The 26,387-nt window shown below is 36.1% G+C and overlaps 2 protein-coding genes and 1 non-coding gene across 3 annotated transcripts in view; 2 read left to right on the forward strand and 1 right to left on the reverse strand.

Annotated features, from left to right (window-relative positions):
* LOC142338168 (proteasome adapter and scaffold protein ECM29-like) overlaps window positions 1-19,386 on the forward strand; it is a 198,860-nt gene extending 179,474 nt beyond the window's left edge. The window contains exons 14-20 of the mRNA XM_075387804.1: window positions 5,136-5,294; window positions 9,209-9,433; window positions 10,008-10,345; window positions 11,051-11,203; window positions 14,982-15,330; window positions 15,882-15,950; window positions 19,145-19,386. Of these exons, the coding sequence (XP_075243919.1) occupies window positions 5,136-5,294; window positions 9,209-9,433; window positions 10,008-10,345; window positions 11,051-11,203; window positions 14,982-15,330; window positions 15,882-15,950; window positions 19,145-19,278 (1,427 nt within the window). The 3' untranslated portion in view covers window positions 19,279-19,386. The remainder of the gene's footprint in view (window positions 1-5,135; window positions 5,295-9,208; window positions 9,434-10,007; window positions 10,346-11,050; window positions 11,204-14,981; window positions 15,331-15,881; window positions 15,951-19,144) is intronic.
* Trnal-uag (transfer RNA leucine (anticodon UAG)) lies at window positions 1,065-1,146 on the reverse strand. Its single transcript has one exon. It is a non-coding gene; the product is annotated as a tRNA-Leu (tRNA).
* A 1,651-nt stretch (window positions 19,387-21,037) lies between the features above and the next one.
* On the forward strand, window positions 21,038-25,898 carry LOC142338169 (uncharacterized). The gene is made up of 4 exons (XM_075387805.1): window positions 21,038-21,049; window positions 21,501-21,849; window positions 22,401-22,469; window positions 25,664-25,898. Exons 1-4 carry the CDS (start codon window positions 21,038-21,040, stop codon window positions 25,795-25,797), a joined length of 564 nt encoding a protein of 187 aa, XP_075243920.1. The 3' UTR covers window positions 25,798-25,898.
* Window positions 25,899-26,387: the final 489 nt, after the last annotated feature.

The following is a 26,387-nucleotide window of genomic DNA, read 5'->3' on the forward strand; positions in this document are numbered from 1 at the left end:
GAGTTTGTCGTAAAGTGTGATGAAAGTGCAATCAGTTGAATTTTCTGTTCGTGCTGCTCAATGTTGCCAATACTTGGGTTTCGATTTTTCAGTCTGGCTCCGAGCAAATTTAACTAGGTGCGTACCGTTTTAGGTCCCTGATCTCGTCCGTGGTTGAACAAATATTATTTGTTCAACATACTCTTTTGTGGCAAAAAGTCAAAAAATTCCTCCCCATGTGTGAACTACACGACTTTGTTTCAACTAAGAGAAATTTTTGCGACTTTTTATACAAAATAGAAAGTTTCGTGAAAAGCGTTCCAAAATTATTTAATAAAATCTAGTTGACAAGAGTGGGATTCAAACCCACGCTTCCGAAGATACTGGGGCCTGAGCCTAGCGCCTTTGAGCTCTCGCCCATGTTTCCTTGACTCAGGAGAGCAACTACTCTACAATGTTTTCGTCCGGTAAACGAATAATGATATGAAAATAAGGCTGATTAGCATTCAACTTTGCTATTGTGTGAGTCGTATCGTAAAAATACTCAAGACATTTTTTGCCACTGAATTACCGGTTCATCAAAAGTACCTTTGGATGTACATGTTTTTGGTGAGCTGATATCTTGTCGTCTGAAACCCAGAATGGTACGGGTTGTTCCAAGAGTTGAGCAATGCTTGATTGATAATTATCAGCTCTGTAAGTTTTCATCCATCAACTCTTTTTTCTCATTTTTGTGAAAATTTTTTGATTTATTACGCTTTGAGATTTTCCTAGAATGTGATGAAAATGCAATCAGCTAAAAATTTTTTTCGTGCTGCTCAATGTGGCCCATACCTGGACTTTGATTTTTCAGTCTGGCTCCGAGCCAATTTAACTAGGTGCGTACGGTTTTAGGTCCCGGATCTCGTCCGGGCTGGGCAAATATTACTTGTTCAACAAACTATGTTGTAGCGAATTGCCTCAAAAATTTCTCCCCACGTGTAAACTACACAACAGTGTTTCAACTAAGAAAACTTTTAGCGACTTTTTATACGAAATAGAATGTTTCGTGAAAACCTTTCCAAAATTATTTAATAAAATCTAGTTGACAAGAGTGGGATTCGAACCCACGCATCCGAAGATACTAGGGCCTAAACCTAGCGCCTTAGACCGCTCGGCCATCTTGCCTTGATTTAGGACAGCAACTACTCTACCATACTGGATGTTTTCGTCCGGTAAACAAATAAAGACATGAAAATAAGGCGGATTAGCATTCAACTTTGCTATTTTGTGAGTCGTATCGTAACATTTTTTGAGACATTTTTTGCCACTGATTTGCCGGTTCTTCAAAAGTACCTTTGGATGTAGATGTTTTTGGTGTGCTGATATCTTGTCGTCTGAAACCCAAACTGGTACGGGTTGTTCCAAACGCTGAGCAATGCTTGATTGATAATTAGCAGCTCTGTAAGTTTTCATCCATCATCTCTTTTTTCTCATTTTTTTGAATTTTTCTTTATGCTTTAAGATTTGTTATGCTTTAAGATTTTTCTAGAATGTGATAAACGTGCATTCAGCTAAAATTTTTGGTCGTGCTGCTCAAGGTAGCCCATACATGGGTTCTGATTTTTCAGTCTGGCATCGAGCCAGTTTAACTGGGTGCTTACCGTTTTAGGTCCCAGAGCTCGTCGGGGGTGGGCAAATATTACTTGTTCAACAAAATATTTTGTAACAAAATGCCACAAAGATTCCTCCCCCTGTGCAAAACTACAAGACATAGTTTAAACTATGAAAATTTTTGGCGACTTTTTATGTAAAATAGAAAGTTTCGTGAAAACCTTGCCAAAATTATTTAGTAAAATCTAGTTGACAAGAGTGGGATTCGATCCCTTGCATACGAGGATACTAGGTCCTAAACCTAGCGCAATAGACCGCTCGTCCATCTTGCATTTATTTTTTACAGCAAGTACTCTACCTTACTGTATGTTTTTGTCCGGTAAATGAATAATGACATAAAATTAAGGAGGATTAGCATTCAACTTTGCTTTTCTTTGAGTCGTATCGTAACATTATTTGAGACATTTTTGGCCACTGATTTACCGTTTCCTTAAATGTACAGGTTGTTCCAGAAGTTGAGCAATGCTTGATTGATACTTAGCAGCTCTGTTGATTTTCGTCCCTTATCTTTTTTTCTCGTTCCTGTAATTTTTTTTGATTTATTACGCTTTGAGATTGTCCTAAAGTGTGATGAAAGTGCATTAGCTGAAATTTTTGTTCGTGCTGCTCAATATGGCCCACACCTCGCTTTTGATTTTTCAGTCTGGCTTCGAGCTAGTTTAACTGGGTGCACACTGTTTTAGTTTGCGGACCTCGTGCGGGTGGGCAATTATTTTTGTTTGTTCAACAAACCATTTTGTAACAGAATACCGAAAAAAATTTTCCCCACCTGTAAACTACAAGACAATTTCAATTAAGAAAAATTTTAGCGACATTTTATACAAAATTGATAGTTTCGTGAGAACCTTTCCAAATGTAATTGAAAAAGGCTAGTTGACAAGTGTGGGATTCGAACCCAAGCATCCGATGATACTAGGCCCTTAAAACTTGTGCGTTTGACCGCTCGGCCATCCTGTCTTATTTTTGAACAGCATCTTTTCTACCATACTGGATTTTTTCGTACAGTAAACAAATATTGGCATGAAAATAAGGCGGATTAGCATTCAACTCTGCTGTTTTGTGAGTCGTATCGTAACAATACTTCAGACATTTTTGCCACTTAATTACCGGTTCCTCAAAAAGTAAGATTAGCAGAGCTTCAATATTGCAAAATTAATGGTTGCTTGCATTCTTTTTGGTATGCTACTCATTTATTAGCTATTTTGGGCAACGAAAAGGTTTTATGTTTCTCTTTTATGTGGTAAATTTTTGCTCGCTTACGCTGGTCTTAAGTTTTGATAAAATTGCACCCAGCTGTTTAAAATAGGGCAAAAGTTTTTGTTGCTCCACTTCATCTGGCCGATAACTGGGTTTGGATCTTCCGGCTGGCCAGCGACCCAAGTCCACTTGATCCATACCCCTTTTGGGTTCTTGACATTGTCGTGGATGGGGACAATTTAGTTTTTTAGTGAACCAATTGGTGACAAAATAACAAACAAATTTCTCACCTCTGTATAAATTTCAAGAGAAAATTTCAACGCAGAAAAATTTAACGATATTTTATACAAAGTTGACAGTTTCTTAGACACCTTTTTTAATTTTCGTATTGCTGCAAAGCTAAGATTAGCAGAGCTTTAATATTGCAAAATTAATGGTTGCTTTTGTTCTTTTTGGTATGCTACTCATTTATTAGCCTTTCTTTAACTCCACATGATGATTGCCCATTCCACCACAATCAACAGAGAAAACAGAGATTAAAAAACAAGTTCACCACTGCTTGAAATTGCTTTCAATATCAATATAGAAGCTAGAAGTGTCCCCTCTCAGCTACTCGCGATGACCAATTTCTTCCCCATGCATGGTGACCACCATAAAAATGCGAATAGTAGAAAGCTGTTCACTGGAAAGTAAACCTGTCATCCTAGCATCGGTTTTAAGTGCCTAGTTGCACTTTCATCAAATAATAAGACTATGTTAAAGCGTAGCAGAACAAAAAGTTTCCACAGGAAGGAGAAACAAACAATTTTGAGGATGAAAACTTACAGCGCCGTAACTTATCAATCAAACATGGCCCAAGTTTCCAAACAACCCCTCTGGGTCCGGTTAGTCAGTGACAAAAATGTCGCAAAAAAATGCTACATTTCGATTTACAGAACAGCAAGGTTAAAATCTAATCAGCCCTATTTTTATGCGATTACTCGTTTACTGAACAAAAGCTGCCGTACCAAACCAAAGCAAGATTTCCGAGCGGCCGAAGGCCCTAGGTTTAGGCCCTAGTATCTTCGGATGCGTGGGTTCGAATCCCGCTCTCGTCAATTAGATCCTATGAAAACTTGTGGAAAAGTTTTTACGAACAGTTACCTTTTTTTGCCCAAAAAGGCTAATAAATGAGTAGCATACCAAAAAGAACAAAAGCAACTTTACTTTATTTTGTTCACTTATTTAGCAGCTCTTAGCAATGAGATTTAGAATGGCATGAAATAAACGAGTTGTGAAGCAGCCCTATTTTTAAATGCACTTCAGTCATTTCAACCCTATTTGAGTCGCCACTCCAAATCAACTCCAACAGTTATCTTGCATGATTTTGCAAGATTCTTGTCTTTAAAGTTTATCTTGTAAAAGGTTGCAAGATTCTTAAAAATAACGTATATCGTGCAAGATGCAAGATCCAGACGCTTACCTTGCCAGATTACCGCCAAAAAAATTTTCATGAAAAAATTAAATTTAAAACTTGAACCGTTCAGCGAGCAAAGAAATGAATGAGATGAACTTGTTGCCTTATATTTGACCGCACAATTTAGTTTCATTTACCTGCAATAAAGTGGGGATCAAAAAGTGCTCAATATTCTTTATTCAGACTTATTGATTTTAATTGGTTTTAATTAATGTAAGGGTTAAAATAAGGTGATATTGCATAATATAGTGATAACTGAAAGGAGGTTAAGTTATAGGCGGTTAAAATAAAGTATGGGATCGCTTGAGGGTATTAATTTGGGAGTGGAAATTGTTGGTCTCATCTGATCTGGTAATTTATTTCTTCGCCAAGAATGTTACCGAGTCAAATGTTTCCGATTGAATGGACAATTTTATAGCTTGGGACTAAAGTTTTATAGATTTTGCATTTTTTCCGCTAGATTAATCTTTTTTTTCAGAATATTCAAAGTCGAAGTATCTAGGCTATTTTTTTCTGTATAATTACCCAATGTTTTTGCCAAGTTTGATTTGCTTTTAAAGACTTTAACATGAAAAAAGTTCAGATTTTAACTCACAGAGTTTCGATCATTTTTCCATTTTTTTCCCATTTTTTACAGATTAAATATGGCCTCAGTGTATATCCTTGGTCCAAGGTTTCGAGTTCTAATACTTTGCCGATCTAAGCTATAAATTTTTGCTATTGAGGTCATCAACAGCAAAAGTACTCTTACAACAAGAGTAGCTTGACGAAACGTTTTGTCTTTTAAAACTCCTTGTTTCGACATTAGGTGGCGATGTTGCATTAAATGGACGTGTGAAATGTTTCCTAGGGAAGCTGGTGAAGAAGATGACGAGTAAGTTGACAGACAAGAGCAGTGTTGTGAGGTCCACTTACAGCAGTGCCATCCCAAATGTACTCAAGGTTGCCAAGTCATCGGTGGCCAACAAGTTCCTCCTCAAACTCCAGTCATGGTTCCTCGATAACCACGGTAGGACACATTTTAAAGCCCAACATTAACTTCTGGGATCTTTTCTATCCCCCTGTGTTTTTATTACTCCTACTTACAAATTATGTGCTGTTATATGGTACGCTGCTGTGTAAAAAAATAGAGCGTGCTGGGGTATGAGGGTTGAAATTTTGTTGTTTGACAAATAATGTTAAATATTTGTCAACCAACAATAAATGTTTAAATATTGACTTCGCCCGCCTAGTAGACACGAATATGAATAGATCAGAATATTTAGCTTGTCGGGTTGAAATTTGATACGAAAGCCCACATTATTGAGCTTCCTTTTTAAAATCGTTTCAATGCTTAAAAACGGAAAATCAAAAAAGCTACAACATGTAAAGTTAAAAGACGTACGTGCACGTGCACGGTGTAAAAGGCCGAATGTATGCGCTGCCAGAAGTGAAAATGCCAAAACCTCCTATTTAGTCAGCGAATAATTGACCTCCATAAACTTTCGTCCTTTTAAAAACCTTCATGTTGCGTGTTTTAAGAAAGGTGACTTAACTTGTAAGATCTCAATCTTAAACTGTTACGCGGTTCCCGATAAACTCCCGTTGTTCTTAGTGTCCTCAAGCAGTCACATAGTCTAAAGATCCAATGCCCTACAAAATACACCAGTTTTGAAAACGCGTCTGGATTTTTTTCACAGCTCTGTTCCACTAAACAGGTATCCTGGCTACTTGTGATTTAGACATAACACTGAACGCTAGTTCACCAAATATGCGAATGTCAAAGAACGAAGTTAGCCGATTCTTCACAATATAAAAAAACTGCATCTCTAAATATAATATAACTACACGTAGGTTCATATCTGACTTCACTAGCATTTGCTTCAAAAAGTTGAAAAAAAAATAAGAGTTTGTGAGCTCCTAACAAATTTCTGCCTACTGGGAAGGTTTGATAAAGTTCTGCCAGTTGATACTGAGATATCTGGTAAGATAGTGGGATCTATTAGGTTTTGCAACGTGGCATAGTGGCCGTATAACTTTTTACCCCAACCCCCAGGTGCACATGCTTTTTCTACATAGTAATGTGTTCTGTAACAACAAATACTTTGTAATTGGGGGCATAAAACACTGAATTTATCCAGTTATGTCATTAGCACTTGTGGCTATGATCTGTAACGTGAAGAAGCATTGTCGTACAGAAGGTTCTGGAAACTTTTATTGAAATATTGAGTTATTTCGTGTCGACGTTGCAAATCGCGATATGTCAAGTTAATTTAGCCAGCAAAATATTGACTGTTTCTGCTGATTTAATATCGATTGACGCAACGTTTAATAGGTATAATAGATTGACATCGAAAAACTGATAAACCTGATTACGAGAAAAATCGGATCTGTTCTGTTTTGCCCCCCTCCCCCCAGCTTAGTGGGCTTATATCTTTTTAGACCCCTCAGGCGCACGTGCTATTTTTTCACATGGTAACGTGCTATATAACAACATATAATTTGTAACTGGGGGCGTAAAAACACCGGGGGGGGGGGGGGTGGCAAAACATAATAGATCCGGAAAATCAATTTAAAGTGTTGCCAGCTTTCTCTAAGCAGTGGTTAAGCGAGTCTCACGTGAATTCTTTAGCATAGCGTTCACCATAAGGTTCAAGTTACAGAAATTTTTTGCTATTCGTCGCATCAGTTTGGCCAAATTTAGACCTAAGCAACGTTTGGTTATAACTTGTCGAGTGGTATGAAAATCAAAATGAATGACCATTTTTGGTCGACAAAAATTTACTTTGAATTTAGGTAATTCACTACGTAGAATTGTGATTTGTGGCATAAGTTATGCAACCTTTGTAATCGCAATGAGGGAGACTTGGATATTTAAATAATTATAGTTGTTACGCCATCCCGAGGTTATCCAACTCCAAGATGGAGCCGAGTTGTTGATTACTCCTGACAACGCGACAACAGCCGTGGGATAATTTTTGTTGCGGTACAATAAGTTGCATGACTAACGACTCTGCGTTGCTTAGTGTACTTTTTCGGCACTCTTTTTGCTAGCCATTGTCGCTATATTGGCAGTGGCTCAAAAATGTGTTGAGAAAAAATCTAGTCGGCTACAGGATGGCATAAGTTATGAGACTGTTATGATAACGAGAGTTGATGAGGTTTCTTATCGACACCTCGAAGTTTTTGAACAGCTCGGATTTGCATCGGAGTTTAGTAACTCCTGGATGGCGATAACAAACGTGAGGTAATTCTAATTAATCAACTCCTGCTATGGCAACGACAGTTGATCAAAATGCAATATATTGTTTTTTTGCACTGATTCAGCAACTACATCTTTATTTCGAAAATCCCACGTGACGTTCTTTTTGACCTTTATTTAAAATACAATTTCGAGCTACATGTTCTCACTGTCCGTATTTGTTACGAGCATTTGAAGTACAAAAATTTTCATTTTCAAGGTATCATTGTTTTCTAAAAGCCTTGTTAATTTCCTCTAATGCAAATTTGAATAAATTGCAAATGGTAAAGAGCAATGTTCATTTAAAAACATATCATTTTTTAAATTAAAAAAGTATTAAATTTAATCATTTTAAAGAGTTCGTCATTACTTTTATGGAAGCAAGCTCAAAAATATTTTGCACAAATTTTTATGTGTAGCATGAAGATCTACAATGTAAAGAATAACTAAAATTAATGACATCTTGCATATTAGTCACTTTTGGTTCTTCAAAAATTCTTCCCGAAAATGTCTCAATACTTTTTCAATCCGTTCTCAATGTTGTTTGAATTCTGTTATTAGAAGGCAAATTATTATAAATTTGGATGGCTTGTGCAACAATGGAATCAACTGAAAACTTATTGTTCTTTCTTATATCACACTTAATTTTTGTTGACCTGTCATGTTTTATTGGAAGTGTAGAGAGAAGGTTATTTTTTATACTGGAGGATAGTTGCTGAGTAAGCCGAACGAAAATGTTGCGCACTGATACTTTACGAGAAAAAAAGGGTAAAGTTTTGTTACGAATTTTGAGAGCAGTGGATCGATCGTGCTTTCTACTATTGAAACAGATTTTTATTCCTCAATTTAATTTTTTTTCCAAATTTGCTATTAATGTTTTTGCAACCCGATCAAATGTATAGTTGAGTAATTTACGTTACTTTTTTCAGTTGGAATGCTTAGTGTACTGAAAACTATTTTTTCCCCAAGCCATTCTTTGATATAGACATACTTTTTCACCTTTTTATCTAACTTTTGTATGCTATCAATAACTGATCCAAGATATTTCACTCTAATTGATTATGATATTTTTTCGTTGACGACATTCGAAACGGTAATTGTCAACCTCTTTTTGGTGCTGAATAGTGTATTCTCTGTCATGTGTTTGTTCTCCATCAACTGGGACTTTGTAAGAAAATCGATAATTGTTGAGATGTAATGTCCAGGTTTTGATTTTTACAAAATTTCATCAATGTTTGATGTAAAAAGAAAAGTGTTGTTTGCGTACTAGACGACCGTACAATCTACGCTAAATCGTGCACGTAATTATTAAATAACAGAGGACCTAAAATAGTATCTTGTGGAACTCCTCTTTCAAAAGTTAGCCAGTCTGATTGAATTCCATTTACCACAACTATTTGCGTTCTTTTCTCAAATAATTCTTTTTTTTAAATTGGTAGCGTGTTCGTTAACACCTCTATTTTCGAGTGTCCGTAAAAGTATTTTGTAACTCATTGAGTCAAAATCCTTTGAAAGATTTATAAACGCACCTGTAACCGTTTTTCTCATGTTGAGTTCTAATTTTATTTGTTTTGCAGACTCCAAGATCAATTGTTGAAATTCGTTTCCTATAACCAAACTGACTGACAGACTGCAATGAACTGATTAATGAAATAACAAAGTGGTTCCCCTATCTCAGTTGTGTAAAAAGTTCTATTGTTAAGAGCTGTCGTCACAGCTTACCTGCGCCAAAGCCCTCTCGGATATGTGCCGGATCTGTCCGGACACAGCTCAGCAACACCTTCTGTTGATAGCACCCCTCTCGTTTGTGGGGAGAGAGACCAAGTGCCAAGAGGCCGAAAATGGCAATGGTGGTCACTCAGCCGAAAAGGGAGTGTTGGAGGAGGTTAAAGAGTTGTATGGGTCCGTTTGGAACACAGCTGTCACGGGTAAGTATTGACTAGTGTATGATGAGATATTGTATTACATTTTTATTGATCTGAAGGCTACCTATTCCAAGACGACCCGGTGAAACGAAAATTTAAAAGTCGTGATAAGATCTTGATAACTCTTTGTTAAAAATCGTCATATGTATGAACTCGCTTGGTCTGTGCATCTTTGTTAAGAAATTAGCCTAATTAGCAAAATTTTTAAAAATCTTTTTAGGTGATTAGAATTGGAGGGTTGAGCATTGTAGATTTAATTTGCTTTATGATTGAAGAAGACTGGAAGACTAACCAAGATCTAAAAACTTTTCAAAAAACCTTTCGAAAAACATTTTCAATTTACCAAGATATTGTTACGATATATGAAGATTTATAGTGAAAATTTAGCTTAACAAGAATTTGTTATTGTCTTCCAAGTTTATTTGTCAAGAATCTCAAGATCTTGTATGTTTTGCAATATTTATCCTTTCCCGTTTCGCTGGGGAAATCATAAGATTGCATGGAATTGAGGCTGAAACCAGGGGTTTATTCCAGTTAACACAACGACAACTTTCGCTTCTAACAATTTTAATTTCAGGAACCCTAACCGGCCTTAAACTGTACCTGTCTGAAATCATCAGCCTTTGTGAACAACTTTTCGATTCTCAATCATGGGACAGAAAAGCTCAGGCAGCTTCGACTATCTCAGCGATTTCCAAGTCCCTTTTTTCATCAACAGACACACAGAATGCAAACTTAGTGAAACCAGAAGTTGTGAACAAGCTGTTGGTCATGCTTTTAACAAGCGCGAGCGGGAACAGATTTTGGAGGGGCAAGGAGTTGGTTATTGGGGCGATTGGAGACCTTTGCGAGTCTTCAAAGAAGTTGATCTTGGAAACAATCGAGAATGAGGATTCGGGGGTGTCTAAAGAACAGGTTCGAAGTTTTTTCTTTACATCTTCAATTTTTTGGAGTTCTTCTATATTTTGCGCTGAACCATTGTTCAAGCCTCCACCTAACAACGTTGCTTCTTTTGTCGGAGCTTGATTTCGGTAACAGCTTAAAATAGAAATTGATGGGTTGCCAAGGTAGTACGATTTACGATTTTCATTTTGTGGGATAAATATAGAGTTAGGCGGCGTATGGCAGACAACTAATGATTGGAAGGCTAAAACCCCTTTAAGCAACAAAATATTTTTGATAGATTTTTAGAGATTTTGTAAAAGGTGCTCGGGTCATTACATAGGTCGCAGACATACGTCACAGAACTATATATGCCCCCCCTCCATTAGGACTTTTCATTATACTGGGTGAAGAAGTGTTTCTGCACTTTTTTGAAGTGTTTGTGAGCAATTGCTCATATAGCCTAATATTCTCGTTGTATGTTCGTGGTATTTTCTCAATGGTTCTCAACATAATCCAAAAATATTAAATCTATTATAAATTAAAATAACCTGGCTATTATTTATTTTCTGAGACGCAATAGAAGGAATGTGTAATTTTCATTACTGCTTAATTATGTCAACCCGGGCCAAACATAAAGGTGTATCAAAATATCAACTATAGATGATACCCAGAGGAGGGGAGCATTTAACAAATGATATTGTATTAAATGACTAAGAGTATGCTTGTTTGTTGCAGATGTGGGATACAGTGTTCCAGCAGTGGACTAGAGCAAATGACAGACAATACGACATGTCATGTTCCGCCTGTGCTTCCACCCTCACATTCCACCTCAACATGTCTGAACAAAATCTCACCCAGATTGTTGCACTTACAGATACTAAACTTGAGGTTGGTATAATTTCTCCTTTACCAGTTTATATTAACGGCGATTGACGGTGTAAGGATACAATGAAAACAACTATAAAAGAGATGTCATTGTACAACAATAATGAGTAAAAAAAACGAAGCTCTGTAATTTAATTCTTTCTCAATCAGCACCAGAGATCACCAAATCCAATTTTAGTGGCATTCTGTCTTATAGCCTCCGCCAGCAGCTGAAACGGCTATTTTTAAGCCAACCTCTTTTCTTGTGATTCAAAAATATGAATTCTTACGGAGCGCAATCTGCCGGCAATGTTTAGCTTATAATCCTATCAGTTAGAAACAGTCTTGACCTTATCTCTGTAATCGGACCAACCATCTAAACTTTTGACATCAGGTTATTAGGCTTTTGATAATTGTCAAAAAATGAAGTTTTTAATAGCCGCCCTCATCTTCTGAGCCGGCTATTATAGCGCTCCTATTTTTTTTTACAATTCAAAGAATTTGAATTGTATTGGGGCGCTGTGTTTCTTTTTAAGATGTGTTCACACGTTTTTCAATGACTTTGATCTTTCAAAACGGGATAAACAGGTAAAGCCCAGCGGGCATTAAGTTTCATTAGAGGCCCAAAGAGGGCTTTAGTAGTCATTAAAGTGCTTATAGTGGTACAGCTGCTGGGATGGCCTTAATAGAAGGTTAAAAGGTCGTTTTTAGGAGTTTTTGGGCTCAAAATGCTGCAATTGATCATGTTTTGTGATTTTTTTAGTTTTTTGTTTGATTAGTCCTAGGTTGAAGTTTTTAAAAGTTGACGAAGGCTTTTTTCGAGACAAATTATTTTCTATGACTATTTTATGTGCTATATGTTTTGGTACTACAAACACAAACACGCAAAATGATGCTAATTTTTGCATTTTTTTTTCAAGTTTTTTGAAAATTTTTGTCATTTTTTGAGTTTTTCCACCTTCAGGGGCAAGGAATCTCCTTCGAGGTTTGATAATAGGGCACTGCATAGTTTCTAGTAACAACGGATTGGTTTTCAACATTATAATGTCTCAAATTTTAGCACATTTTTGATAAAATTTGCAATTCTTTTCAAGGTTTTCTAATGTTTTTGTCAGTTTTTCGTATTTGTCCATTCTCAAGCACCACAAAACCTATTCCACGGTCTGATGTAAGTTACTGCATGGTTGTCAGTTTCAATGGATTTGTTTTCAACAATTTAACCTTTCGAATGTTAGAAATTTCTTGATAAAATTTGCAATTTTTTTAAGCTTTTCCAATCTCAAGCACCAAAAAACCTATTCCACGGTCTGATGTAAATTACTGCATGGTTGTCAGTTTCATTGGATTTGTTTTCAACAATTTAACCTTTCAAATGTTAGAAATTTCTTGATAAGATTTGCAATTTTTTTAAGCTTTTCCAAAACATTTGTCTTTTAGTCAGTTTTTCTCACCTCAGTAGCCAACTAACCTCATCCAAGGTTCGATAGTTCGTTTTTAAAAAGTTGCTAGGGGGCAAGTGAAAGGTTTTCTATATTTTATTTGAAAGAATTTCTATTTATTGAAATTTGAAATTTTTTCAAAAAATTATTGCCAATCGGTCTTTGAACCCATGATTTTTTGAAGGCTTGGAATTGGGTTGCGGGATGGCGTCTAATAGCCTCTAGATACACAGAAACGATTCGGAAGGTTTTTATATCACGATTTTCCGTAACATTTCATTAAAATTTGCGATTGATTTCTTTTTTTTTTGAATTTTTCGGTCATTTTCGAGTTAACCGATCTTCAAGGGCCAATGAATTTCATTCAGTTATTGCAGATATAATACTGGGCCGATTTCAGAAACAAAAATTGGTTTTGAACATATTTTTGAAATAGGTATACTTAAAGAGATCAAATTTTGCCTTAGGGGTAAAAGCTTCTAGAGTTTTAGCAATGAGTATATTTTGTTCAGTTTTTTTATTGTTTTAATTTCTCAGTTTTTTGGAGATGATTTTGTTCCTGTTTTCGCTGGCATTGTTCACGTGATCTGCTGGTCAGGTAGAGTACTTCTAAGTTTTTCATTCAATTCTTTGAATTGTATTTCAGGACTTGTCCTGCTATGTTTTTTTTACTTCGTCGAATAAAAAAATGTTTCGCTTTACCTCATTTTGCCGCTTTTTCAACATTTTGTGTGATATCTTTTTGACTTCTCTAGGCTAGTTTTTCTCTTCTCTCATTCTGCTAAAAGTGATTTTGAACATCAGTTGCTCAGCAATGCAATTCAAAGTGAACAGAGTCAGTATAAAAAAATTGAAGTAGGAAGCAGAAACGGGATAAACCCATAAAGCCCAATTTTAGATGCCCGCTATTTGAACGTCGTTCCCATTAGTTACCATCTCTAATGCTTATTGGTTTTGATAGTAGCCCCTGTAGCCCCTCTCTAAGAAACAGAAGTACGTTATGTTCAACTACGAAATGCCATCAAAATAAATCGGACTTAAAAATTGTTTTTGTACAATAATTTTTTTTTCAATACCTTCTATTCTTTCAATCCCAATCATGCTTATTGGAATCAACGGCGGCTATTGTCCGTTAATCTGCCGGGTATGTTTCTTTATTATGACGGAAAAGCTGCAAGTTTAGCGAATGATTTCGCGGTGCTTTTTGCTTCTACATTTTTTCACTTCACAAGCCTTGAGAAAGCGGTTTTTTCACGCGTTTATGCCGCACTTTTAATGCTGTTTTTCTGCTCCTATGCCTTGGTGTCATTTCTTAAACTCATTGGTTCTGAAACTTATGATTTTTTACTGAACTGTTAGACATGATTTTGATCGCAAATGATTTACTTCACTCTCTGAATTTTTTAACTTTAATACATTGGTCATTTAATAGTACTTTAAATCATTCTAAGGTCAATAAAGGAATCCTGTACAATAAAGGCCGTATATATTAAAGCAGCAGGGCCAAAATTAAATATTGAATTTGAATATTTTTGAAATTTTTTTGAATGTTTCAGTTTTTTAAATAGGTTTTATGTGTAGCGTCAGACACTCTATCAGATCAGTTCTGTTTTTGTTGCTCTTTTTATCGTTTTTGTGGCCATCTGTACTCTACAGGACTTAGGTCTATTTCGCAGCTATTCCGTCAATCTGCCGGCAATCTGCCGGTCATGCTTGCTGATGATATCCCGGGAAGGTGGGCTATTGGCTTTTTGGAGCATCAGTTCCAGCCTTTATTGTTATATGTTGTAGCCTTAAATAATCTGAGTTCCAACCTTTGATTTTCTAAGTTCCAGGCTTTAATGCTAAGTTCTAGCCTTTATTCAATTTATGAATTCTATGACCTCACACAGAGGTCAGAAATGAAAGCATTGGTTTCATACCATGATCGCGTGATTTCTTGAATTTTATGATAGTATTAGTATGGAAAGTAATTCGGGTAGGGAAAGTATTAAATTAAAGATGATCATTTAAAACACTCACGTGCACATTTTAAAATGCCGAAAGCCTGCAGTGCCAGAAGTCAGAATGCCAGAAGTTGCTACTTAGCCAGAAGTTGACTTCCGTTGACTTTCGTCATTTTAAAACGTGCGCGTTTTGTGTTTTAAGCATGGTTAAGTGACTCTGCAGAAGTCACTTCGAAATTCTGACTTATTATATTGAACTGCTTCGCGGTTCTCGATGAACGCCAGAAGTTCTCAGTGACTTCAAGCAGAGTCACTTAACCATTACATATCATACGAGCGGTATCATCAGGTCATATATGAATTTTTTAAAAAAAGTAATAGAAAGTCGAAAAGGAATCTTATGTCGTATGATTTTAGAAATATTACAACACCAAAGAGGATCGAAGGGCTAAAGACGATTCATCAGATTTTGCTTCTACGATAGTTCCTGTGATCAAAGTTCAGAAAGAGCTCATTCGATCTCTATCCGCTGCCTATCCCGACCACGAATCTTATCAGTGCAATATTTCACTTACAGAGAAGATTTTTGACCTGATCATAGACTTCGTTCACAAATGCGGCGACAAAACAGGTGTGAAAACTGCCCTCGATTCTTTGGAACAGATTTTAATGAAGGTTCGGCTTCCACAGACCTCCGAAGATGAGAAAGGAGATAATATGAGTTTGTGGATCAACTTGACGCAAAAATTGGTGGCAGCTTATCCGGGTGAGTAATTTTCAGACAATTTGTTGCAAATTTAATTACATATTTCCTTTTTTTCAGTACAAAAATGCGCTGAATTTTTGAAAAAATCAGCGCATTTTAAAAAAATCCTAGAAAATTTTTTGACTCGAAAATATATATTTAGTGGTTTGAATTTAATGATTTCATTTATCGTATATCGATATCGGCAACATTTTGATTTTGTACAGATGTTAGCTAGCCTATAACAAATTAAGTCTATAAAAAATTACAGCTATAAAAATACTAGTCTATAAAAAAATTACAGCTAGTCCATGTGAGTTAAAGATGCGAGTTAATATGATGCACATGGGTGTTCAATTGACGGATTGTATAAATGATTTGCAACCTGAAGATATCTGGCTCAATCTTGATCAAGTATCATTTGAACCGTTGAACTTTCATAGTTTCTTATAGTGCCTTTTTATTTAAAAAAAATTAAATACACGCAACTTCAAAATTTGAGTTTGATGTATTTAGCTCAAAAAATAATTTCAGATGCCGGGCTATTTTCTGATGGATTTGTACTGTTTCAGCGGTGATAACAACTGACAGTTTGAGAGTATCCATGTTGAGCTTGACAGGACAAATTCTCACCAAAACAGGTCGGTGACTCCTAAAAGCAGCAGCTCATGAAGAGTGTTTAAGTCATGTTATCTCGTATCAGTCTTGCTTTATCATAAAAATCGTAAAATTAACTATTTCGCACAAGGCATCATTTTGGGCATATCAGTTGTTAGTGCCCCCACTTTTTAAAACATAGCAGGACAATTTCTAAAATAAAATCTCGAAAAATATCTGATCCTCCTATCAGATTGAAAACAAAAAGCCCACCTCAAAATAAAGAAATTTAAAAGTGAAAAGAAAAAGCGAGAAAAATTGAAGATGGAAAAGTAACGAACCGTTTTCAAATTTAGGAGGTATTATTCCTTATTCAAAACCTATATAACCAGCCGTCGCAACTGACCTTTTAAGGGTCATTGAAAGCAAAAGAGGAGACAAATAAAAAATTGCAAGAAATATCAAAATTTGAAAGAATTGAAAGATAACTCGAAAATGTGATTTTTGATGATTTTTTTCGAAGTAAAAGTAAAACCCCCACAACAGCAAGCTGGCCATTTGTCGGGTTTTTATGTCAAAATACGAAAAAGGCTAAGAAGTCAAAAACAAAACTCCAGATTTTAATTATAACGGCGGCACCCGCGAATTATATACCCCAGAATGATTGCACGAATATGTCGAACAAAACCAGATACAATTCGAATGAAATTTATTTGAATTTTGTTTAATTGCTCTCGATAGAAATTTGAAGCAATTTCGATAAACGTGTTAGTCTTTTTCAATGCACAATTTTCTCTTGGTCATTTTTGTACTTTGGTTCTATAAAATTATTTGAATTCTTGAGTGATTTTTTACGTGATCTATAGTTTTTCATTTTTAAGTGATCTAAATTGGTCTTGTTCTGAAATAAAATCGTCCCCACTGTGGAGTCGAATTTTTGCACCCATAAAACATTTCTAAGCTACTCCCTGTCTAATTAAATTGCCCCCAACTGTCGCTGGAGAGCAGTTCTTTGATGTTTAATAGCCGCCCTCATCTTCTCAGCCGGCTATTATAGCGCTCCTATTTTTTTACTTCGTCGAACTTTTTTCGCTTTACCCATTTTGCCGCTTTTCCGACATTTTGCGTGAAATCTTTTTGACCTCTCTAGGCTAGTTTCTCTCTTCTCTCATTCTGCTAAAGGTGATTTTCAACATCAGTTGCTCAGCAAAGCAATTCAAAATGAACAGAGTCAATATAAAAAATTGAAGTCACAAATAGAAACGGGATAGACCCATAAAGCCCAATTTTAGATGCCCGCTATTTGAACATCGTTCCTATAGGTCTTAGTTACCATCTCTAATGCTTCTTGGTATTGATAGTAGCCCCTGTAGCCTCTCTCTAAGAAACAGAAGTATGTTCAACTCCGAAATGCCATCAAAATAAATTGGACTTAAGAAATGTTTTTGTACAAAAATCTTTTTTTAATAGCCGCCCTCATCTTCTCAGCCGGCTATTATAGCGCTCCTATTTTTTTTTTACTTCGTCGAATAAAAAAATGTTTCGCTTTACCTCATTTTGCCGCTTTTTCAACGTTTTGCGTGATATCTTTTTGACTTCTCTAGGCTAGTTTCTCTCTTCTCTCATTCTGCTAAAAGTGATTTTGAACATCAGTTGCTCAGCAAAGCAATTCAAAATGAACAGAGTCAGTATAAAAAATTGAAGTCAGAAGTAGAAACGGGATAAACCCACAAAGCCCAATTTTAGATGCCCGATATTTGAACGTCGTTCCTATAAGTCTTAGTTACCATCTCTAATGCTTATTGGTATTGATAGTAGCCCCTGTAGCCTCTCTCTAAGAAACAGAAGTACGTTATGTTCAACTACGAAATGCCATCAAAATAAATCGGACTTAAAAAATTTTTTTGTACAAAAATCTTTTTTTTTTCAATATCTTCTATTCTTTCAATCCCAATCATGCTTATTGGAATCAACGGCGGCTATTTTCCGGCAATCTGCCGGGTATGTTTTTCAATATCTTTTCATTCAATCGCAATCATGCTTATGTTTGAGCTCAAAAAAGCCATTTAGTCAAACACCAATAACTTTAAAGAAAACAATTTATATCCAGAATGCCAAAATCTTTTTTAGCGCTTAGAAGACTGTTAAAGCAAGTTGAGATACCTTACTGCAGCTTAATGCCATTAAAAATTGTCAGTTTATTCCGTTCAAGGTTGAAATGAGATGGAACTTCTCTTCTTGGATTTAAAAAAAAAACGTGAAAAATGTACGATAGTTTCATCAAAACCGGGAATATCGCGTGCAGGGCGATAATTCTGCCACTGAGCCACTGGTTTATTTTCGTTAATGTTCAAAAAATACTTTCGCTCGTAGCTTTTCAACTATTTATTTTTTTATACCTTAGCCTCTACGCAAAAAAGCAATGTCCACGCAAAGGTTTGAGCCTCAATGATTGCTGTAGCAGGGCAATTTGGGAACTTTTTGCAACTCCACAGCAAACTTGTGCTGATCATACAGTGCTCAATTTTCCGAAACAACCCAAGTCATGGCTTTTGTAAATTATCTGATGAGCTGGTCACTGGCTCTGAGAAAAGTAGCGTAGCTCACAGTTTTTGTATTTTCCTCTGTTCGACTCGAATGTGAAAACGTTCAAACAGTTTAAACAGATGATTTACGCGTATTTGTGAATTATGTTCCTGTGCGTTTGTTCTGCTGAGCTGCACTTTAATAGGTGGGAGGATATTCTATGCGGGGGTTTATTTCCGTGGTGGGCTGTAATGTGTTTTGCCTAAAGATTGAGGTATAGTAATATTAAAGAGTTAGAAATGTTATTAGTAAAACAATTTATATTTTTTGGACTTTAACAAAAAATGTCACGTTCAAGCATCGGTGGTTCAATGGAGTGGTAGAAATATTTCCGGCGACGCGACAAATGACTTGCTCGTTTTTGTGAATTATCTTTACCTGGGTTTATTTTCCCAGCCCTCATTTTTGTGAATTATCTTTACCTGGGTTTATTTTCCCAGCCCTCATTTTAGTGGGTGAGAGGATACTCTATGCTTTTGATGAGGTCAACTGAGTATATTGAAGGTCACTCTAATTGAAGGTTATTTGAGGGCAAACTAATAGAAACAACGAATATAATTTCCTCTAAATGAACATACAAAGTATCAGCATTTTGTAAAAAAACTAAAATTCTTTTTCTTTTGCTTCTATTCGTAGAAACGGATCATTTCAGAGATTGGACATAGTCTATCCGAAGAATTGCGATCGGCCCTGGCTTCGATTGTCGACTCCTTGGAGTCATCTCACAAGCACCACGCTGCCATCGTCCAACATATCCAAGTCATCCGAAAATCAATTGCAAACTGAACTTAAAAGAGATGAAGTAAACAGAATTTGATTAAGATACTGTAAACACATTTTCGGGACCTTTTATGTTAATGATCACCCCTACCCCCCCCAAACACACACACACACACACACACATCGCTAGCCCAGCGGCTGCTATTACTTGCAAAGAACCCCGGTGCGTTTACTATTTAACAAAATAATTTGTTGTGTAATGACATATATTTTTTTTACTGCGGTGACTGTGTGATTAAGGAATTGGAATCTTTTGCGTTTGAGCCCCCATATTTTGTGACTGGGGTTTTTAAGTGGGGAGAAGGGAGCGGGGGGGGGGGAGAGGCGTATAAAGTAGTGGGGGAAATAAAGCGGAGAAGATTCCATTTTTTTTAATGAAGCCATTGCTACATTACTATTATTATTTAACTGTTTTGGTCATTGTAAAGTTTCATTGTAATGCATCGAGACAGAACTTTATGGTTGGTTCCTTAACAATATATATAGCCAGGGTTTCAAATGAAGGGGAAACTTCTTTATGGTAATTTGGAATTGCATTGGGGGGAGGGTGGGGGTTATTAATAGCCGCCCTCATCTTCTCAGCCGGCTATTATTGCGCTCGTATTTTTTACAATTCAAAGAATTTGAATTGTATTGGGGCGCTGTCTTTTTTTTTTTAAGATCTGTTCACATATTTTCATGATTTTTGAAGTCAAAGTGGAGTGGTGATTTTGGTCACGCCAAAACAGGAAATGGAGCGAAAAAGCGAGTGGTTTTGCGGCGTCAAATTTTCTCGCTCTAATTTTAAAGTAGAGTGAGGATACTGTGTTTGAACAAAAATTCGCTTTATCGGTAGTGGTTTTTTGTTCACATGCGGCAATTTCACTTTGATTTTTACTGTTTTTTCGATTTTTTGGATCGGATAAAAATTGTTTTTGTACAATAATTTTTTTTTCAATACCTTCTATTCTTTCAATCCCAATCATGCTTATTGGAATCAACGGCGGCTATTGTCCGTTAATCTGCCGGGTATGTTTCTTTATTATGACGGAAAAGCTGCAAGTTTAGCGAATGATTTCGCGGTGCTTTTTGCTTCTACATTTTTTCACTTCACAAGCCTTGAGAAAGCGGTTTTTTCACGCGTTTATGCCGCACTTTTAATGCTGTTTTTCTGCTCCTATGCCTTGGTGTCATTTCTTAAACTCATTGGTTCTGAAACTTATGATTTTTTACTGAAATGTTAGACATGATTTTGATCGCAAATGATTTACTTCACTCTCTGAATTTTTTAACTTTAATACATTGGTCATTTAATAGTACTTTAAATCATTCTAAGGTCAATAAAGGAATCCTGTACAATAAAGGCCGTATATATTAAAGCAGCAGGGCCAAAATTAAATATTGAATTTGAATATTTTTGAAATTTTTTTGAATGTTTCAGTTTTTTAAATAGGTTTTATGTGTAGCGTCAGACACTCTATCAGATCAGTTCTGTTTTTGTTGCTCTTTTTATCGTTTTTGTGGCCATCTGTACTCTACAGGACTTAGGTCTATTTCGCAGCTATTGCGTCAATCTGCCGGCAATCTGCCGGTCATGCTTGCTGATGATATCCCGGGAAGGTGGGCTATTGGCTTTTTGGAGCATCAGTTCCAGCCTTTATTGTTATATGTTGTAGCCTTAAATAATCTGAGTTCCAACCTTTGATTTTCTAAGTTCCAGGCTTTAATGCTAAGTTCTAGCCTTTATTCAATTTATGAATTCTATGACCTCACACAGAGGTCAGAAATGAAAGCATTGGTTTCATACCATGATCGCGTGATTTCTTGAATTTTATGATAGTATTAGTATGGAAAGTAATTCGGGTAGGGAAAGTATTAAATTAAAGATGATCATTTAAAACACTCACGTGCACATTTTAAAATGCCGAAAGCCTGCAGTGCCAGAAGTCAGAATGCCAGAAGTTGCTACTTAGCCAGAAGTTGACTTCCGTTGACTTTCGTCATTTTAAAACGTGCGCGTTTTGTGTTTTAAGCATGGTTAAGTGACTCTGCAGAAGTCGCTTCGAAATTCTGACTTATTATATTGAACTGCTTCGCGGTTCTCGATGAACGCCAGAAGATCTCAGTGACTTCAAGCAGAGTCACTTAACCATTACATATCATACGAGCGGTATCATCAGGTCATATATGAATTTTTTTAAAAAAAGTAATAGAAAGTCGAAAAGGAATCTTATGTCGTATGATTTTAGAAATATTACAACACCAAAGAGGATCGAAGGGCTAAAGACGATTCATCAGATTTTGCTTCTACGATAGTTCCTGTGATCAAAGTTCAGAAAGAGCTCATTCGATCTCTATCCGCTGCCTATCCCGACCACGAATCTTATCAGTGCAATATTTCACTTACAGAGAAGATTTTTGACCTGATCATAGACTTCGTTCACAAATGCGGCGACAAAACAGGTGTGAAAACTGCCCTCGATTCTTTGGAACAGATTTTAATGAAGGTTCGGCTTCCACAGACCTCCGAAGATGAGAAAGGAGATAATATGAGTTTGTGGATCAACTTGACGCAAAAATTGGTGGCAGCTTATCCGGGTGAGTAATTTTCAGACAATTTGTTGCAAATTTAATTACATATTTCCTTTTTTTCAGTACAAAAATGCGCTGAATTTTTGAAAAAATCAGCGCATTTTAAAAAAATCCTAGAAAATTTCTTGACTCGAAAATATATATTTAGTGGTTTGAATTTAATGATTTCATTTATCGTATATCGATATCGGCAACATTTTGATTTTGTACAGATGTTAGCTAGCCTATAACAAATTAAGTCTATAAAAAATTACAGCTATAAAAATACTAGTCTATAAAAAAATTACAGCTAGTCCATGTGAGTTAAAGATGCGAGTTAATATGATGCACATGGGTGTTCAATTGACGGATTGTATAAATGATTTGCAACCTGAAGATATCTGGCTCAATCTTGATCAAGTATCATTTGAACCGTTGAACTCTCATAGTTTCTTATAGTGCCTTTTTATTTAAAAAAAATTAAATACACGCAACTTCAAAATTTGAGTTTGATGTATTTAGCTCAAAAAATAATTTCAGATGCCGGGCTATTTTCTGATGGATTTGTACTGTTTCAGCGGTGATAACAACTGACAGTTTGAGAGTATCCATGTTGAGCTTGACAGGACAAATTCTCACCAAAACAGGTCGGTGACTCCTAAAAGCAGCAGCTCATGAAGAGTGTTTAAGTCATGTTATCTCGTATCAGTCTTGCTTTATCATAAAAATCGTAAAATTAACTATTTCGCACAAGGCATCATTTTGGGCATATCAGTTGTTAGTGCCCCCACTTTTTAAAACATAGCAGGACAATTTCTAAAATAAAATCTCGAAAAATATCTGATCCTCCTATCAGATTGAAAACAAAAAGCCCACCTCAAAATAAAGAAATTTAAAAGTGAAAAGAAAAAGCGAGAAAAATTGAAGATGGAAAAGTAACGAACCGTTTTCAAATTTAGGAGGTATTATTCCTTATTCAAAACCTATATAACCAGCCGTCGCAACTGACCTTTTAAGGGTCATTGAAAGCAAAAGAGGAGACAAATAAAAAATTGCAAGAAATATCAAAATTTGAAAGAATTGAAAGATAACTCGAAAATGTGATTTTTGATGATTTTTTTCGAAGTAAAAGTAAAACCCCCACAACAGCAAGCTGGCCATTTGTCGGGTTTTTATGTCAAAATACGAAAAAGGCTAAGAAGTCAAAAACAAAACTCCAGATTTTAATTATAACGGCGGCACCCGCGAATTATATACCCCAGAATGATTGCACGAATATGTCGAACAAAACCAGATACAATTCGAATGAAATTTATTTGAATTTTGTTTAATTGCTCTCGATAGAAATTTGAAGCAATTTCGATAAACGTGTTAGTCTTTTTCAATGCACAATTTTCTCTTGGTCATTTTTGTACTTTGGTTCTATAAAATTATTTGAATTCTTGAGTGATTTTTTACGTGATCTATAGTTTTTCATTTTTAAGTGATCTAAATTGGTCTTGTTCTGAAATAAAATCGTCCCCACTGTGGAGTCGAATTTTTGCACCCATAAAACATTTCTAAGCTACTCCCTGTCTAATTAAATTGCCCCCAACTGTCGCTGGAGAGCAGTTCTTTGACGTTTAATAGCCGCCCTCATCTTCTCAGCCGGCTATTATAGCGCTCCTATTTTTTTACTTCGTCGAACTTTTTTCGCTTTACCCATTTTGCCGCTTTTCCGACATTTTGCGTGAAATCTTTTTGACCTCTCTAGGCTAGTTTCTCTCTTCTCTCATTCTGCTAAAAGTGATTTTCAACATCAGTTGCTCAGCAAAGCAATTCAAAATGAACAGAGTCAATATAAAAAATTGAAGTCACAAATAGAAACGGGATAGACCCATAAAGCCCAATTTTAGATGCCCGCTATTTGAACATCGTTCCTATAGGTCTTAGTTACCATCTCTAATGCTTCTTGGTATTGATAGTAGCCCCTGTAGCCTCTCTCTAAGAAACAGAAGTATGTTCAACTCCGAAATGCCATCAAAATAAATTGGACTTAAGAAATGTTTTTGTACAAAAATCTTTTTTTAATAGCCGCCCTCATCTTCTCAGCCGGCTATTATAGCGCTCCTATTTTTTTTTTTACTTCGTCGAATAAAAAAATGTTTCGCTTTACCTCATTTTGCCGCTTTTTCAACGTTTTGCGTGATATCTTTTTGACTTCTCTAGGCTAGTTTCTCTCTTCTCTCATTCTGCTAAAAGTGATTTTGAACATCAGTTGCTCAGCAAAGCAATTCAAAATGAACAGAGTCAGTATAAAAAATTGAAGTCAGAAGTAGAAACGGGATAAACCCATAAAGCCCAATTTTAGATGCCCGATATTTGAACGTCGTTCCTATAAGTCTTAGTTACCATCTCTAATGCTTATTGGTATTGATAGTAGCCCCTGTAGCCTCTCTCTAAGAAACAGAAGTACGTTATGTTCAACTACGAAATGCCATCAAAATAAATCGGACTTAAAAAATTTTTTTGTACAAAAATCTTTTTTTTTTCAATATCTTCTATTCTTTCAATCCCAATCATGCTTATTGGAATCAACGGCGGCTATTTTCCGGCAATCTGCCGGGTATGTTTTTCAATATCTTTTCATTCAATCGCAATCATGCTTATGTTTGAGCTCAAAAAAGCCATTTAGTCAAACACCAATAACTTTAAAGAAAACAATTTATATCCAGAATGCCAAAATCTTTTTTAGCGCTTAGAAGACTGTTAAAGCAAGTTGAGATACCTTACTGCAGCTTAATGCCATTAAAAATTGTCAGTTTATTCCGTTCAAGGTTGAAATGAGGTGGAACTTCTCTTCTTGGATTTAAAAAAAAACGTGAAAAATGTACGATAGTTTCATCAAAACCGGGAATATCGCGTGCAGGGCGATAATTCTGCCACTGAGCCACTGGTTTATTTTCGTTAATGTTCAAAAAATACTTTCGCTCGTAGCTTTTCAACTATTTATTTTTTTATACCTTAGCCTCTACGCAAAAAAGCAATGTCCACGCAAAGGTTTGAGCCTCAATGATTGCTGTAGCAGGGCAATTTGGGAACTTTTTGCAACTCCACAGCAAACTTGTGCTGATCATACAGTGCTCAATTTTCCGAAACAACCCAAGTCATGGCTTTTGTAAATTATCTGATGAGCTGGTCACTGGCTCTGAGAAAAGTAGCGTAGCTCACAGTTTTTGTATTTTCCTCTGTTCGACTCGAATGTGAAAACGTTCAAACAGTTTAAACAGATGATTTACGCGTATTTGTGAATTATGTTCCTGTGCGTTTGTTCTGCTGAGCTGCACTTTAATAGGTGGGAGGATATTCTATGCGGGGGTTTATTTCCGTGGTGGGCTGTAATGTGTTTTGCCTAAAGATTGAGGTATAGTAATATTAAAGAGTTAGAAATGTTATTAGTAAAACAATTTATATTTTTTGGACTTTAACAAAAAATGTCACGTTCAAGCATCGGTGGTTCAATGGAGTGGTAGAAATATTTCCGGCGACGCGACAAATGACTTGCTCGTTTTTGTGAATTATCTTTACCTGGGTTTATTTTCCCAGCCCTCATTTTTGTGAATTATCTTTACCTGGGTTTATTTTCCCAGCCCTCATTTTAGTGGGTGAGAGGATACTCTATGCTGTTGATGAGGTCAACTGAGTATATTGAAGGTCACTCTAATTGAAGGTTATTTGAGGGCAAACTAATAGAAACAACGAATATAATTTCCTCTAAATGAACATACAAAGTATCAGCATTTTGTAAAAAAACTAAAATTCTTTTTCTTTTGCTTCTATTCGTAGAAACGGATCATTTCAGAGATTGGACATAGTCTATCCGAAGAATTGCGATCGGCCCTGGCTTCGATTGTCGACTCCTTGGAGTCATCTCACAAGCACCACGCTGCCATCGTCCAACATATCCAAGTCATCCGAAAATCAATTGCAAACTGAACTTAAAAGAGATGAAGTAAACAGAATTTGATTAAGATACTGTAAACACATTTTCGGGACCTTTTATGTTAATGATCACCCCTACCCCCCCCCCCCCCCCCCCCCCAAACACACACACACACACACACACACACACACACACACATCGCTAGCCCAGCGGCTGCTATTACTTGCAAAGAACCCCGGTGCGTTTACTATTTAACAAAATAATTTGTTGTGTAATGACATATATTTTTTTTACTGCGGTGACTGTGTGATTAAGGAATTGGAATCTTTTGCGTTTGAGCCCCCATATTTTGTGACTGGGGTTTTTAAGTGGGGAGAAGGGAGCGGGGGGGGGGAGAGGCGTATAAAGTAGTGGGGGAAATAAAGCGGAGAAGATTCCATTTTTTTTAATGAAGCCATTGCTACATTACTATTATTATTTAACTGTTTTGGTCATTGTAAAGTTTCATTGTAATGCATCGAGACAGAACTTTATGGTTGGTTCCTTAACAATATATATAGCCAGGGTTTCAAATGAAGGGGAAACTTTTTTATGGTAATTTGGAATTGCATTGGGGGGAGGGTGGGGGTTATTAATAGCCGCC

Source organism: Convolutriloba macropyga, chromosome 4 (assembly GCF_964194025.1).
Source record: "Convolutriloba macropyga chromosome 4, txConMacr16.3, whole genome shotgun sequence".
NCBI classification, from domain to species: Eukaryota; Metazoa; Xenacoelomorpha; order Acoela; family Convolutidae; genus Convolutriloba; species Convolutriloba macropyga.